The 16133-nt window shown below is 39.1% G+C and overlaps 1 protein-coding gene and 2 non-coding genes across 4 annotated transcripts in view; all 3 read right to left on the bottom strand.

The window, feature by feature from the left end:
- The window catches only part of LOC139977635 (serine/threonine-protein kinase SIK3-like), a 60405-nt gene that overhangs the window by 4682 nt on the left and 39590 nt on the right, over positions 1-16133 (bottom strand). For both annotated transcript variants that reach the window (XM_071987096.1, XM_071987095.1), the window contains exons 4-11: positions 12593-12717; positions 11309-11432; positions 8485-8723; positions 7578-7832; positions 5895-6194; positions 4005-4178; positions 1253-1362; positions 490-898 (exon numbers count right to left, since the gene is read on the bottom strand). In XM_071987096.1, the coding sequence (XP_071843197.1) occupies positions 490-898; positions 1253-1362; positions 4005-4178; positions 5895-6194; positions 7578-7832; positions 8485-8723; positions 11309-11432; positions 12593-12717 (1736 nt within the window). The remainder of the gene's footprint in view (positions 1-489; positions 899-1252; positions 1363-4004; positions 4179-5894; positions 6195-7577; positions 7833-8484; positions 8724-11308; positions 11433-12592; positions 12718-16133) is intronic.
- LOC139978101 (small nucleolar RNA SNORA36 family) lies at positions 2936-3068 on the bottom strand. Its single transcript, XR_011796909.1, has one exon. It is a non-coding gene; the product is annotated as a small nucleolar RNA SNORA36 family (small nucleolar RNA).
- Positions 4663-4795, bottom strand: LOC139978102 (small nucleolar RNA SNORA36 family). Its single transcript, XR_011796910.1, has one exon. It is a non-coding gene; the product is annotated as a small nucleolar RNA SNORA36 family (small nucleolar RNA).

Genomic DNA, 16133 nt, shown 5'->3' on the forward strand with positions numbered 1-16133 from the left:
AATATAGGACACTATAACATATAGGACACTATAAACTATAGGACACTAAACAGATTCAGATCACTAAATTAAGAGACACTCATAAAATAAAGATTTTCGATCTGTTCTTTACACCTTACTGTATGTGCATGCGATTGAACTGAGCTGACATGGGTCTCTATTTTTACAAAAATTTCATGATGATGAATATAATCTTCAAGAAGAAGAACTGTATACGGCACCAACAACAAATAACGATCTATTGTAATGTATTGTCAATACTCAAACAGAATAAAAACAATGAGGGAGTATAAGGTAGATTGCCTTGTCCAGCCAAAGGTCAACTACTCTCATGATTACAAGAAATGACTTTTGACGGATTTTAATTTACCAAAGCTAAATTACCAAGAATGGCATAAATGCAAACCACCTTGAAACTCAACACTTTGGAACAAAAGGGTGGGCATGGTGGAGGGCAGGGGTTAGCAGAAACAAAGAGCAGAAAGTGACCTGCAGATGTAGTTGGTGTTGCCTCTGCTGTAATTCCTGTCCCCGGGCATCAAGAGGCTGTGTCAAGAACTGTTTCTGTAGCTGCATATGTTCCTTGTGTAGCCTCTTTAAGGAGCTCTTCTGGCTCCCTGAACTGCCCCCAGCTGCTACCCTCTCCAAGTGTGCCTTGAATGCCTGTAGGTTTGGCATACCATCCGATGCCCTTCTCATGCTGGGGCTGTATACCCCAGGAATGTGAAGGGTCTCACGGTGATTGGGACGGTCTTGTGGTATTAAATGACCTCGTTGGCGAGGTTGTCTCAGAGATTGAGGAGCGCTTGTGAATTGACCTTCCATTGATAGACGCTCTGACGAGGACAACTCCGAACCAAAGGTGTGGCGCCCTCGCTTACCACGACCATCAAGGTACCTGTGTGAGAAACGATAAATGTATGGCTAAAATGATACTGATGACTTCATGTATCTCACCTGACTACCAAAACATACTCCTACTCCTTCAGGCTGGCCAAAACACAAGCATTTATCAAAGCACACACCAAGATAACTTTTATCATCTCACTTACATAACATACCACATATCATCTCTCTTACATAAACCTGTTTCCAGAATCTGAAGCTGTGGTAATTCAGTGCTAGAGCTTTTATCTATTGTCCATTAACTGCCCTGTTGACAATGAAGAGCTTCTATCTATTGTCCATTAATTGTCCCGTTGACAATGAAGGGAGCAAACAAATGCGAGAGGAAGAGGTATCTGAATCTCACCGCCTGACTTCCTCTGGGTCGGGTTCCTCGTCTGATTCCTCGTGATCATCTCGAGGGGGTGTGGCCTGCATCCCACTCTGAATCCTCTGTTGTAATAATTCAGTTGCACTCTACATGGAGGAGAATGTATCAGTATAATCTATAAAGGATCAATATAATGTGTCTCGGATATATTAATGGGGTACTATAAGTAAGTAAGTAAGTCAACTTTATTGAATCCCAGAAGGAAATTACATATCAATGGTGAGCAATACAATGAATGATACAAAATACAAAGAACATTGATCATATACACCAGTTACATGCAGTCTATACAAAACATGCACTAACTAGCTCCAACAGCGCAACTAAGTGGAATGGCCACCCTCCCCCCCCCACCTCATGAAGTTCTTGTTGTGAACACTAATGGCAGTGCCTATAAACGAAGAACGATGTCTATTTGTGTGTGATGTCAGCGACCTCAATCTACCGCTACGAGCAATGATACGGCTAGTTAGATGATTGTGCAATGGGTGACTGTGATCTTTCCACATGGACAGCAGCTTGTCTCGTACACAATTCTCGTAGACAAGGCCACTGACGGTAGACTGTTCCTAATAATTTTACCAGCACGTTTAATAACATCATCCAGAACCTTTATGCTGGTTCTCCCCAAATTACCTCCCCAGCAAAGTAATACAATAGTTCGAAACACTACAGATAATGGAGTTATAGAAGATGGCGAGAATATCTGGATTTATATTAAAAGAATTCAGCTTACTTATAAGCAGTATAATCTTGGTTTAGCCTTTTTTCAACATATATAATCTATGTGTTCTCCCCAATTTAATTTATCATCAATTATAAACCCCTAAATATTTGTAACCACTAAACCCTTTCAACAATACTACCTTTAATTATCACATCGTTTGCTAATACCTTATGTCTAGTTCTAAAATCAATTACCATCTCTTTGGTTTTAGTAACATTTAATTCCAAATAGTTTCCACCACAATAATCTACAAATCTGCTAATCTGTTCAAGGTACATGTTATGGTTGCCAATCAGAAACCAAACCAATAAGGGCAGTGTCATCAGCAAATTTCACTAAGGGACAGTTAGGGATTGTTGAGCGATTTTCAGATGTGTAGACAGTAAACAGAAATGGTGATAGAACTGTACCCTGTGGGGCACCAGTACTGCAATGAGTCATATCGGAATGAACGTTATCTCCTAGCTGAACATACTGCGAGCGGTTGTTGAGATAGTTTAAAACCCACCCTACGATTGATTTAGGTACACCCTCCATATTTAAGTTCTTCTGCTAGAATGAATGGCTGAATCGTATTGAACGCTGAGGAGAAGTCGAAAAACATGATGCGAGCTGACACCTTGCCAAACTTTGTTTGTTCAAGGTGAGAATACTGCTTGTCTAATGAATGTAATATTACGTCTTCAGTACAGCCATTCTTACTGTAGGCGCATTGTAATGGGTCCATATGACAAGTTATACTATAGTACTATAACCAATTTATCCATCAATAATCAATACAGGATCAATATGTGTCCCTGATATATTAATGGGGTACTATAATACTGTAATCAATTTACCACTCATTTTAACCATTAGCCAATAAAAAGATAATATATATAGATAAAAATAAAACAATATAGAAAGATCGAGACAGATTAACAAATTGAACAATGTCTGAAACTAGACAAATCTTGAGTAACATTTTGTTAGCCAAGTTTCTTGACTAGTTTAGATTTAATTTACCAAAGATTAATTACCAAGATGAGGCACTGAAGGGTCCTCCTTGAACTCAACTCTTTGGTTAGTGATAGAAAATCATCTTATAACAAACACCAGATAGTGTCAGTGCTGATGTGAGAAAAGCTGTCTTTGTATCCAACTGGACACGATTAAACGACAGGATAAATATACCGTTAAAACAAATATTCCCTCCTCACTCCACACCCCTCCCCTAATCATGCTTCTACACCCTCCTCACTCCCATACCCCTCCCCTTACCACCCACCTCGCTCCCACATACCCCCTTGCCTTACCACCCTCCTCACTCTCATACCCCCTCCACTTTTACCACACTCCTCACTCCCACATTCCTCTACCACCCTCATCACTCACACACCCACTCCCCTCACCACCCTCTTTGCTCCCACATGGCCCCTCCCCTTACCACCCTCCTCACTCCCATACCCTTTCCCCTTACCACCCTCCTCGCTCCCGCACGCCCTCTCCCCTTACCACCCTCCTCGCTCCCGCACGCCCCCTCCCCTTACCACCCTCCTCACTCACATACCCCCTCCACTTTTACCACACTCCTCACTCCTCTACCACCCTTATCACTCACACACCCCCTCCCATTACCACCCTCCTCACTCCCACACCCCTCTCCTCACCACTCTCCTCACTCCCACATCCCCCTCCCCTTACCACCCTTCTCACTCCCACATGCTCCCTCCCCTCACCACCCTCCCTCGCTCCCACATGCCCCCTCCCCTTACCACCCTCCTCACTCCCACACCCCTCCCCTTACCACCCTTCTCACTTCCACACCCCCTCCTCTTACCACCCTCCTCACTCCCCTACCCCCTCCCCTTACCACCCTTCTCACTCCCCCCCCTCCCCTTACCACCCTCCTCACTCCCACACCCCATCCCTTACCACCCTCCTCACTCCCACACCCCCTCCCCTTACCACCCTCCTCACTCCTCTACCACTATTCATCTAAGTTCACATGATGTCTCTCACCTGTCCTACTGCCTCCATCCCTCCACCTTGACTGTTTTTTCCTGCATAGAATTTCTGTTGAAATTGTTGAAGATGGTATGCACTGGCGCTGGCTACAGTGTCTGATGCCCTCCTATTGAAGCTGACAGGACCTCCAGTGGCCTCTAAAACAGGAGGTCTTAAAAGGTGTTGTTCCTGTCAAAGAATGCATCAAGAAATCCCAGTCAGTAATCACCTCTTACAAGCTTCCAATGCACCTTCCAATGCACCAATCACAAGCTTACAATGCACCTTTTTGAACTGACAAAACAAGATTTGCTTATATTGCCAAATTAGCTAACATTACTCAAAACATGACTGTAGCTAAAACTAAGAATACTGTGTTCCATTTTTTTGTTCAATCAATTTTAATAACTTCCAATTAATGATCCATTCATGATTTTATAGCATCCACATCCAGACACATTTTTCTATTAGTGTCAGCAACATCTAAAGGCATACCGGAAATTTTACAACTTTTCCTCTAATCTTCAGTAACTGAAATCCCACTTGATTGGACATGTGCTAGTAAACTGCACTGTCCTGGGATTTCAGAATAAAACAAACTAGTAAGAATAGACCACAATCAGGGAACAAACTGCTTCAAAATACACTTTTAGACAGATTAATTAATTGAACAATGTCTGAAACTAGACAAATCTTGAGTAACATTTTGTTAGCCAAGTTTCTTGACTAGTTTAGATTTAATTTACCAAAGATTAATTACCAAGATGAGGCACTGAAGGGTCCTCCTTGAACTCAACTCTTTGGTTAGTGATAGAAAATCATTATATAACAAACACCAGAAAGTGTCAGTGCTTAATATATAAAAATATGTTAAAACTTTTCCTCTAATCTTCAGTAACTGAAATCCAACTTGATTGGATGTGCTACTTAAACTGCACTGTCCTGGGATTCAGAATTAAACAAACTATTAAGAATAAACCACAATCAGTGAAAAAAACTGCTTCAAATGACACTTAGTATTAAACAATGGACAGCACCTTAATTAACATATTAATGATGTACATTAATTAATGTAATGCCATTAAAGTTAATCTTACATAAGTCACTTTGTTGTGACTCATTCTAATGATCACCTGTAAGGACCTTTGCTGTTCAAAATGTTTTCATAGTAGCTGACACAGTTTGACACAAAAGGATGCTACAATCAATTAATGCTTAGTTTCTCAGGACTTGAATTACAATGAAGCCCTGAGGGTTAAGAGACCTTGCAGTAGTTCATTGGAAACCCTAATTGTGTGATAACGAATGATCAACAATATATTGTATCAAACATATTTTTTTCTTTTCTGAGAGGAAACCTTAAACACATCAAGCCCTATTAACAACTCCTATCAGCAATGTCAACCAAATGGTGAAATGGTTATACAGCACGTTCACAATAAGACGTATGAATAATGTGATTGTAATTTTAGAAGAGTATGTTAGGCTGAGACCAGCAAACTACACCCAGATCCAATCCGTATGTCCAAATCACATCTCCCCAGCTGATGTAAAACCACCTTCTGAGGGTGTGGGAGGTAGATTATCTACTGTAAGCCCAAGCATAACATCAAAACCAGCAATGTTGACAAATATCCAGTAGGCAGGATCAACAATGCTCAGAAGCAATGAACTTCTTGGATATATTCTACCCTGGTTAGTATCTGAAAATAATTTGGTACTATGAAAAAAATCTCATAATCAATCTATGTTTTGTTTGTTTTTTTGCGGGCAAGGAGGAGTGTGGGTCTTTCCTTCTTTTTTATTTTATTTAGGGCTATATTTTGACCAAGGTCAGTCCAGAGGCCATACCAACAGGCTATCAGACTTTTGTTCACCCTGCAAATCAATATATCTATGCCTTACTTTGTATATTAATTGCTGTTCCTGATTGTGAGGTCCTGGGATAAGTGGCAAGTTTTGTGGTAAGTTAAGGTTCAGTCCTCCCATTCCCATATGTCCCGTACCGCCCATGGTACTATTCCGGCCGTCCCCTCCTCCCATTAACTGGGGTGGCGGTGGCCAGTTAATGCGGACGTTCTCTGGAATCTCGTGACCGGGGTCGCCCAGACCGACGGTGTGTCTTCGTTGGTTAAGGTACGTCCCAAGCATGTTGGGATTAATGTCCTCGGTTTCGCTGTCCATGTCCTCGCTTTGGTCAGAAGTCTGAAACAGAAAGAAGGATATATCCTCAAAGAATCGTCACTTCTGAACTGTGCAGGTAACTCTCTGAGTTACATACGGTAGCATTTGATTAGAATTGATGCAAGTTGCTATTTACAAGCAAGGTTGAAAGCATACGATGAACGTCTTTGCATTAAACTGAAGGGTTGTTTCAAGGTTGTTAATTCCTTTCCTCCTTAACATCTTCTTTTCATGCTCATCTTATTGTAAGACCTGACTATCTCACTGTTTATCTTTCTCATTTGTGTAACTTTTGCATTCTTTCTGAATATATTACCAAATTGTAACCTGCTCTAATTAAAGCCATCTATTGGAGTCAAGAACCTCAAAAGACAAGAAAGGCAGAACTGGACATTTTTTATAGGTTGGAAGTTAATAGGTTGGAAAATTAAATTTTTAGACAAAGTACATAAACTTGAACGCAGTAAGCCTAGATTGAAATGGAACTCATTGACGAATGAGCTTCAGTAAGACCAACTTGAAGGCAAAGGCCAAAAACAAACCTACTGACAGGTTTTTCTGATAATGTAACGTATATTTTGTTTCTCCATGCCACTGTGTGACTAGAAATTAAACACAGGACAGTTTGCCTCCCAAACAACCATCTTGTTCAAAGTAGCCATTTTACTAACTATTGTAACCTGCCCATATGTAATGTAGAGAGTAGATGGTAGCACATATGGATTCACACTATTTACTTACAGCAAAATACTGTACACAATGATAACAGGATTCTGTCTGAAAGGGTACACTTTGAAATTTTAAGAGTAATTCACACTAACATTTTCAAAATTAACTTACATTAAAAGCAATAAATGTAGCACAATATTGCCTCCCTCTGATAAGCTACCGTAATAGCAATACTGCCATTCTCAAGATATTACAAGAAATGATTAATCCAGTCATTCACTGTTGTCACAGGCTGGAGCTGATGAGTGTTATCCCACTCATTCTTCATGGGGATGTCTCATCACTATCACCAGAAATAAATCCGAGAGAAATATATCCTTAAGTTCCTAACAAATCCAACTCTATGGTGACAACAAGAAGTCAAATTTCTACTAATCAGTTCTGAACATTTCTGAACATCCAGGAGCCGTCAATTCTTACGAACTAATCCAGGTGATAACAATTACAGAGCTCACCAACAATATTGGTTTTTGTCTTTACTTGACTCACGTCATATGAAATAGAACTGCTATCAAGCCCTTTGGATTTTTTGGAGTGCCTCTTTTCACAATTTTCCCTGTTGTTGATATGTTTTGTCATTTATTTAACTTCTCTGTATTTATATTGTGAAGAAACAAATAAATGAAATGAAATGAAACTACAGACGTTTAACTTCCTGCCTTTGACACTACTCACCTGTGATATAGTATGTTCACTCTCAAGACTAAACCGGACCTGGGGGATAACTTGTCCTCCAGGAGAACTGGGTCTTCTACCCATGTTGGCACCTTCTATAGACCCCGTGGAGCCGGAACCCCCGGTCACCGAGACCACAGGTAATGGTCCAATGTCAGCCTGCCTTAGCTGAGGAGGTTGACTCTGAGGGCTGGAGTTATCCAACAATAGGTTGTAAATTGCACTTATGTTGTCAAAACCTTTGGCAGATAAAGACTGCAAGAAATTGAAAGAAAAACAATTGAATACAAGACTTCTCTTAATAGCAATAGAATATTGTTAATCTTCCATCAAACCACAACTACCTGCCCCAGCCCTATCCATCACTCTTCCCATCCCATCCCACCTCCATCTATATTCTTAACATGCACCCTAGTGCCCTACCTATATGACAAATGTCCACCCAGACCCTTGAACTGGACAAAACTAACTCCCATATCAGATTTTTCAGATAATCAGGTCCAAGACTAGAATTTAATTCAGTCAACTACTGTCTATTCTACTTGAAATTTCCTACATTCAATCTCTATAAAAATTTCATGTACAGCATTACATGTTATGATTAGGATACTACCATAGATCTGATCAAATTGTAAAAATCTTCAAGTTTTCAAGGATTTAATGTTCATTCACAGACAAGCCAAAGACTGATCAAGTCTAAATATTTACATTTTTTGTCTGTATTAATTGCAATGTTTATTTTCTGTAATGGAGGTGGGCTTGTTTGCTCCGCTGTGTGGGGGTGGGGGGGGGGGAGGTTGTTCCTTACAAAGACTTCTGTCATATAAGCTGAAGGTGATGGTTGGGTTTTTTGTGTCATCTTTAAACAATCACACACAGAATGATAAGAAACAGAGGTCACAAATACCTGAATAATAGATTCTCTCTCAATTCTTAATGAGACCATTTGATGAATAATTTGTTCGTTGAGCGTTGGTTCCATTAGTTGTTCGGGGTTACTGGCGATTCTCTCGTACTTGGCCAGCATCTGGTCGAATGCTGGGTCAGAGTCGCAGTCCTTCGTCCACCTGTGAGAGAAGACGTGTTTGGTAGAGAACCTCCTGACCGGGTCCAAGACCAGCATATGTCTGATGAGGTCCTCACAATCTGAAGGAATTCATAGAGGGTCCATAATAAGAATAGCCAATATCAAGCTTTCTTTACTTTTATCTTAAAATGTGTACAAAAATGTTATACATCTTTGTATTTTGAGTAGCAATTTTTTTTCCAGTTCGTATAGACCAGATGTAAATAATGTAGCAGGTTTGCATAGAGCAGCTTTCCTAGGCCAGTATAAACCAGAAAAGACCAGTATAAACGGGTAAAGACCAGTATAAGCCAGTAAAGACCAGTATAAACCAGTTAAGACCAGTATAAGCTAGTAAAGACCAGTATAAGCCAATTAAGACCAGTATAAACGGGTAAAGACCAGTATAAACAGGTTAAGACCAGCATAAACCAGTAAACACCAGACCAGTGTAGACCAGACCAGACCAGCATAGACCAGATAGTAAAGACTAGCTTGTACAGACCAGTGTAGACCAGATTTTATGCTAAATCAGAAATATTATACCTAGATCTGCAGACAGAAAGTCTTGCAAATGTTACTTGCATTTGTCAAACTGTTGTGTTCACATAATTATTAGTAGAGCAGGATGAGGTAACTATGTAAATAGAATGTGTAAAAGTAAGTTTCGATCCTAGCAGGATCTTCTTCAGAGGCAAAATGACAAGTAACAGTACTTAACAGAAGGGACAAAAACACTGTAAAGTAAAAAAGTGGTCCCTTCTGTTACTGTAACTTGTGATTTAGCCTCTGAAGAAGATCCTGCTAGGATCGAAATGTCAGGCCAACTTACTTTTACACATTCTATTACACAGGCTCTCTCGTGGATAAGCAGTTTGCTAACAGTTTTATTTTATTTTTTTATAAATACAAGAGGGACTAATGTTTGAATCCTAACTAGAAGGAAATAGAGTAAGGGAAGGCTCGCAAATGTAACCGACATTCATCGCTGGCCCAGCCAGCAGCACACCACTGATCATTATGCAGCCTACATATCTCTCACGCTTGAGTGCACACATCCACAGACCCTCCCTGAAAGTAATGAGCATCCAGTTCCAAACAGAGATGCGCTGCTATTGTTATTGTTTGTAAACAAAAGTTGTACTTGGCATTTCCTTATCTGTGGTTTTCACATAACAATAGCACTCTGACCACAGTAGATTTAATTCAAGAATGAGTTGAAATCATGATACACTGTTTTCCTATTGAATGTGTCAGAACAGTTTCTGACTTCTTTTCCTGTTCAATGATTTTTCATTCACTAACACTGATCCATCTCTTTTTATTTTCTTAGTTTCCAACGAAACATTTTTATCTTCTAGACGATGTTTTGATTTCTGAAGAAGTAAATAGTTATACCACATGTTGTGTATTTTTAGTTGATTGTGTAAGACTTATTTACAATATACGACGAAACACCCAGAACCCATCAAGAGAAAGCACTTGTTTGCTTTCGCCAAAGTTGCCCTTTATTTGAACCATGTATTGTTTCGTGTGTGGATAAAATCACCACCAAAAAACTAAAATATTATACCGGATAAAAGTACTTGAAGTTAAAACCTTCAATCCATCGCCACAACAACGGTGTACGTAAAAATCCTACATTTCCTCTTCCAGACTACAGGAAATACCTTCCAAATAACTGTCGATTCCAACTAATTGAAAGTTGTAAACAAAGTGTGTGTGTTTTTGTTTGGTTTTATGCAAACCGATGGTTAGGCAAGATTTTCCCATTGACTTAGTGTGGTGTTAGGCTACCATATGGTCGAAGATAGCAGCAACAATGAAAGTATTCCATGGATATTTTAGTTCCAGCTCACTGCGTCACAATTTCAGCAAATAAATAGATGGTTAGGCTAGATTTCCACAGTGACTTAGTGTGGTTACCATGCGATCGAAGATAGCAGCTTTAACAAAAGTATTGGGTGAAAATTTTTAGTGCCAGATAACTGCGACGCAATTTGAGCGATTATACATGGTTAAGCTAGATTTCCATGTTGGCTTAATTTGTGGTCTCATAGTCAATAGTGTTGTAAGATATTTCAGTTTGAAGCTATATAACTGGAAACGACCTTTGACCTTTCATCCTTGAACAATTTTGTTGCCTCTAACCAATATTGCACTATCATCAACATTCACACAGAGCAGCAAACATCGTAGGAGAAGAACTACTTTATCTGATTTCATCTTTGAAGCTCCTTTGAATCCAAATGACATTTCCGTAAGTTTTCTGTAAACAGTTACAATGTACCCGACACAAGCAACAGTTTGTACAACTTTGATGTACATCAATCAAACCTCAATTGTACAGTAACCCTTCAACTGAATTTGGATCACAGACAGACAGACTAGTAGCCAGACAGACAGACTAGTAGCCAGACAGACAGACAGACAGACTAGTAGCCAGACAGACAGATAGACAGACAGACAGAGGCATTGCCATGGCACAAGCACCATTGGCTTGGAAAACCAATTGGGCTAATAACGGGGGGAAACATGTAAAAAATGGTGGCAGGGCCATTACCACTCTATTACTGTACCTTAAATCAACAGTCAGAAAATAAATAAAAGAAATACAATTCTAGAGGACTAGAGGAAGACAGGTTTAGCTAAAGATCACACTTACCAGCACTCATGAAGAAAGGAACTCTGAACTGGCCGGACAAAACCCTTCCTCTTAATGAATGTAACGTTTTACCATCGAATGGTAGAGCACCAGAAACTAAAACATAGAGTACCACTCCAAGGCTCTGTGTAAAATATCAAATATGTAGCTAAAAGTAAAATCAATTCTTTTATAAAAATTAATTAAGGAGTACCACTGCAAGCCTCTGTGTCAAATCTAAATATGTAGCTAAAACATGTAGCTAAAATATATGTAGCTATGTAGCTAAAAATATGTAGCTAAAAGTAACATTAATGTTTTTAATATTAAACAGAAGAGCACCAGAGACTTAACCAGAGTGACTGACTTGTCAGTGGTTACCATATAAGGGCATTTAATCAGAGTATTAAAGTACCCAATTAGCTGTAAGGAACACATTAAGGTCACACACCTGAATTCATATGTGCTTTACTATACAAGAGTGCTTTGACATCTTTTTCAAGAATGCCCTGAAATACACTTGACCTTCATTGAGGTATCGAAGTACTCAGAATATAAAACTACAGTACTACCTGACTCGTGGTTCTTTATTGTAAATGGCAGCAAACAACTTTAACTGAAAGAGAAAACTTCCAGGGGTGTGAAACCAGACTGAAGGCCCTCCCAGTAGTTACTTGCCATATTAATCAATTTGGACCTCAAATGACCTTTAACACAAACCAAAAACAATAGGCACCTTGTACTGATTACAGGTAAGCAACATGTCAGTGTGATAATATCTGTCAACATTTCACTACTACTATCATGTTTTAACAATGTTTCCAGGTTTCAATCTCTGTTGACTTCAAATGACTTTTGAGCTCTACCAAAAACTTTAGAATGTTTTGCAGATGTGTTAACAATGGTGCACCTCACACATACAAAATTGTCAAAGTATTTTTGCTTCAGATAGACAGCTGTTAAGATTTTTGTATTTTGCCATAATCTGCTAATCAGATGTTAGTGGGTCTGCCGGTTTGACCATTGAGAGAGGCCTCAGAATGCCTATAAAGGCCTCTGAAGAAGGCAATCATAGGATGAAACCTTAGGCCCTCTGACTTATATATATGCTGAAACTTACCATAGGAATTCATTATTAAAAGATGATGGCCCATTAAGAAGATTATGGCCTATTATGGCCTACTATTAAAGATGCTGCAACTAGCATAGAGAGGAGCATGTGAAAGTGATACCCACAATTCACTTTACCTCATTCACATTAGATTAAAACAAACTATGACATCTTACCAACAATCTTGGACTTACCCAAACATCTGCTTTGGGACCATTGTATTCTTTACCCTCAAAGAGCTCTGGTGCAGCATATGGGGGACTCCCACACCACGTCTTTAAAAACTGACCTTCTTTAAAGAAATTACTGAAACCAAAATCTATGGAAGAAAAAGAAAACGGTTTTAAATATGGCTGAAAAAATACTTATGAAGTGGTAACTAATTTGAATTGTCGAACAGCCAAAGTTATGACATTTCGTGGGAATGAACATTTTTATATCACATTTGGTTTCTGAAATGACATGTTAGTTGATTAACTTTAAGCATTAAGCCCAAACATCCCAAAACTTATCAGGTTCAGGAAACTTATGAGGGCCTGACTTACCTATCTCCTCACAACCTCAGCACTCCCTTCGACGATACGTAGAATAAACTGATAAACTTGTTAGCACTTTACGCCCTCCATGACCCGTCCAGACCAGTCAATGACCTTCCTTCTCTTTTCTACCACCTAAATTGATTGGATGGGTTTTTTCTTTCGCATAGACAAACGGTTTAACAGTACACTCTAGGCATGGTAGAGCGTGAATGCTGATGTTTTGAGAAGATAGGAGCTGTACAAAACAGTATCCTCTCTTATAAACAATTTCCCAACATATTCAAAACTATTTGTTCTACATTATTGTCTTAAGTCTTTTAACTATAAAAATTGTGACAGTGATGAAGTACATCTGAAAATTTAAAGCTGTTGATAGAGACTCAGTCCAGCACAAAGATCAGTAACAGACCTATATCTATAACAATTTCACCTGGTATCATATCAAATATTAAACTTCAAGAACGTTATTCCTGCAAAGTGATGATAAAACGTCACTGATTCCAACAGTGTCCAGCAGAACTTTCTAACATTAATCAAACAATATCAGAGCTTTGGTATTATTGCCTTTGGATTGGGACTTGTTATGACAACGGGAAGTCACTTCTGCTTGTGCCATCTTTAAAACTCTATTTAACTCTGCACTTTCGATAAAGTTTGCTAATTGAATTGGCAAAGTGTTTCCGTGAATTCATATCTGGAACTGCTATGCATTTGACTTTGGAAGGTAAATTCCCCCCATTAAACCCACTTGAGCTTCATCATAGCAACCTCCTCGTCTTCAGACACTTTTCCCCGTCTCCTCTTGGCTAAAATGATGTTAAAATACTCTGATAGCTTGGTGAGCAATTTTGGCTAGATGGGAGAGTAAATCATCATCAGTGATGGATACAAACCATGGCTAAGTCATCTACCATCAACATCTGTTAGTTTAAAGATCATCAATATCAACCCAAAATTTTAGCATGCTTAAAATTCCTACACGTTTTGCAAAGCACTTTCCTTTGGGTTGTACATATCTAACTTACTTTCACATTTACAAATGTTAAATAATTATTTTGTTATTTTGTAAACAATTATTTATATTTTACAAATAAGTTATTTTGTAAACAATTATTTTGTTTCAGTGAGGAAGGAGGGAAAAAAAAAGTCTGAACGCTTTGTGAAAAAACTATGACTGTGATAGTGACAAGCTTGTTGAAGTTGGTGGATCAGTGACCATTATCTGAATTTCTAGCATATCTAAGGCCGATACCAATGACCTTTAATACTGTGTCTATCCAAGAGTTACTTGTCTGAATAGGAATTAATCTGCTATTTTGTTATGAGATTTGATTCCATAACAGATACTTCAAAATTTGAGAATGCCCCTAGCTCTTCATAGTAAACATGAACACTAAGCTTAAACATTACATTGCTTTAAATGAGGAAGAAACTAGCTTTATAGAGATTTCAGACATCTCAAAGGTAAGAATCATAAACTTCTGAAGCAAACTACAGTAGTGACTCCCTCTGCCCTTTTCTCAAGAAACAGTAAACTTGTGAAGTAAACTAGAGTTGTAACTCCTCGGTCCGACCTTCCCTTCTTCATATATCGTGTTTGCAAGCTGGGCGTCACAAACGCACTGACACACACGCACACCCACACGCCATCATGAATGCAAAGGTTACGATTATCATCGAAACCAAAAATAATCAAAGCTAACTAATTGTCTCAGATAGTGAAAATGAACCATTCTAAAAGTAACAGTGCCTGGATGCCAGGACTCTTTGTCATCATGTACATACAAACACAGCATATTGTGAAAGGTTTATTTTCAAGCCTATTGATGGGATCTCCCTAGATTTATCGATATGAATGGTAATGCTGCTTTAACAGCACCATAATCTCAACGGTCCTGATGACTTATGCTAATGACTTAAACAAAACACACAGATGGGTTGTTCATGTCCACGGCGTGGGCTGATCAATCCTCTCGACGGCTTTTTGCAAGCAATGGTGTCTACTGTGACAACTGAGAGAGCACATAGGTCACATTTAACTACACACTGTGTATTAACTACTAGTACCAAATACATCTGTAGGTTTATAGGGAATGAGTTAGTGTTACCAGGACAGCCAGGTTGAGATGCAGAACTTCAATGTCTCTTTGATAGCTCCTGAAGTAACTGCTATCTGCTGATCTATATATCACGGTTAACGAAAAGATGATGTTTTGAGTTCAGAGTGTGTTTACAATTAAGCAAACATTCTGTTTGCATCACATTTTGAGAACAAATCGATAAATTTTTCAGGAGGAAAGTAAAATATTAAAAGTAGACGTGTCATGATGACATCACAGACCACCCACTGTGATCCATTTTCTGGAGAACTGAAGGATTAATCTGGCGAAAAATAGATGGCGTTCTAAACTGAACACGCTAAAACCCGACTGGTTTGGGTATTTACAAATGATAATACTTAAACCTGTCTCCTCCTATACATACCCAGTTTGAAGGTTGCATTGTAGATCGGAGTGCATATGTATAGAAGCCAGGTAAGAGAGGAATGAAGTGAAACTAATGATTAGGAATACACTTGTGTGCTGATGCTGTGAGGACACAGGTAAGAGAGGAATGAAGTGAAACTAATGATTAGGAATACACTTGTGTGCTGATGCTGTGAGGACACAGGTAACAGAGGAATGAAGTGAAACTAATGATTAGGAATACACTTGTGTGCTGATGCTGTGAGGACACAGGTAACAGAGGAATGAAGTGAAACTAATGATTAGGAATACACTTGTGTGCTGATGCTGTGAGGACACAGGTAACAGAGGAATGAAGTGAAACTAATGATTAGGAATACACTTGTGTGCTGATGCTGTGAGGACACAGGTAACAGAGGAATGAAGTGAAACTAATGATTAGGAATACACTTGTGTGCTGATGCTGTGAGGACACAGGTAACAGTGGAATGAAGTGAAACTAATGATTAGGAATACACTTGTGTGCTGATGCTGTGAGGACACAGGTAACAGAGGAATGAAGTGAAACTAATGATTAGGAATACACTTGTGTGCTGATGCTGTGAGGACACAGGTAACAGAGGAATGAAGTGAAACTAATGATTAGGAATACACTTGTGTGCTGATGCTGTGAGGACACAGGTAAGAGAGGAATGAAGTGAAACTAATGATTAGGAATACACTTGTGTGCT

This window comes from Apostichopus japonicus, chromosome 12 (assembly GCF_037975245.1).
Source record: "Apostichopus japonicus isolate 1M-3 chromosome 12, ASM3797524v1, whole genome shotgun sequence".
In the NCBI taxonomy this organism is placed as follows: Eukaryota; Metazoa; Echinodermata; class Holothuroidea; order Aspidochirotida; family Stichopodidae; genus Apostichopus; species Apostichopus japonicus.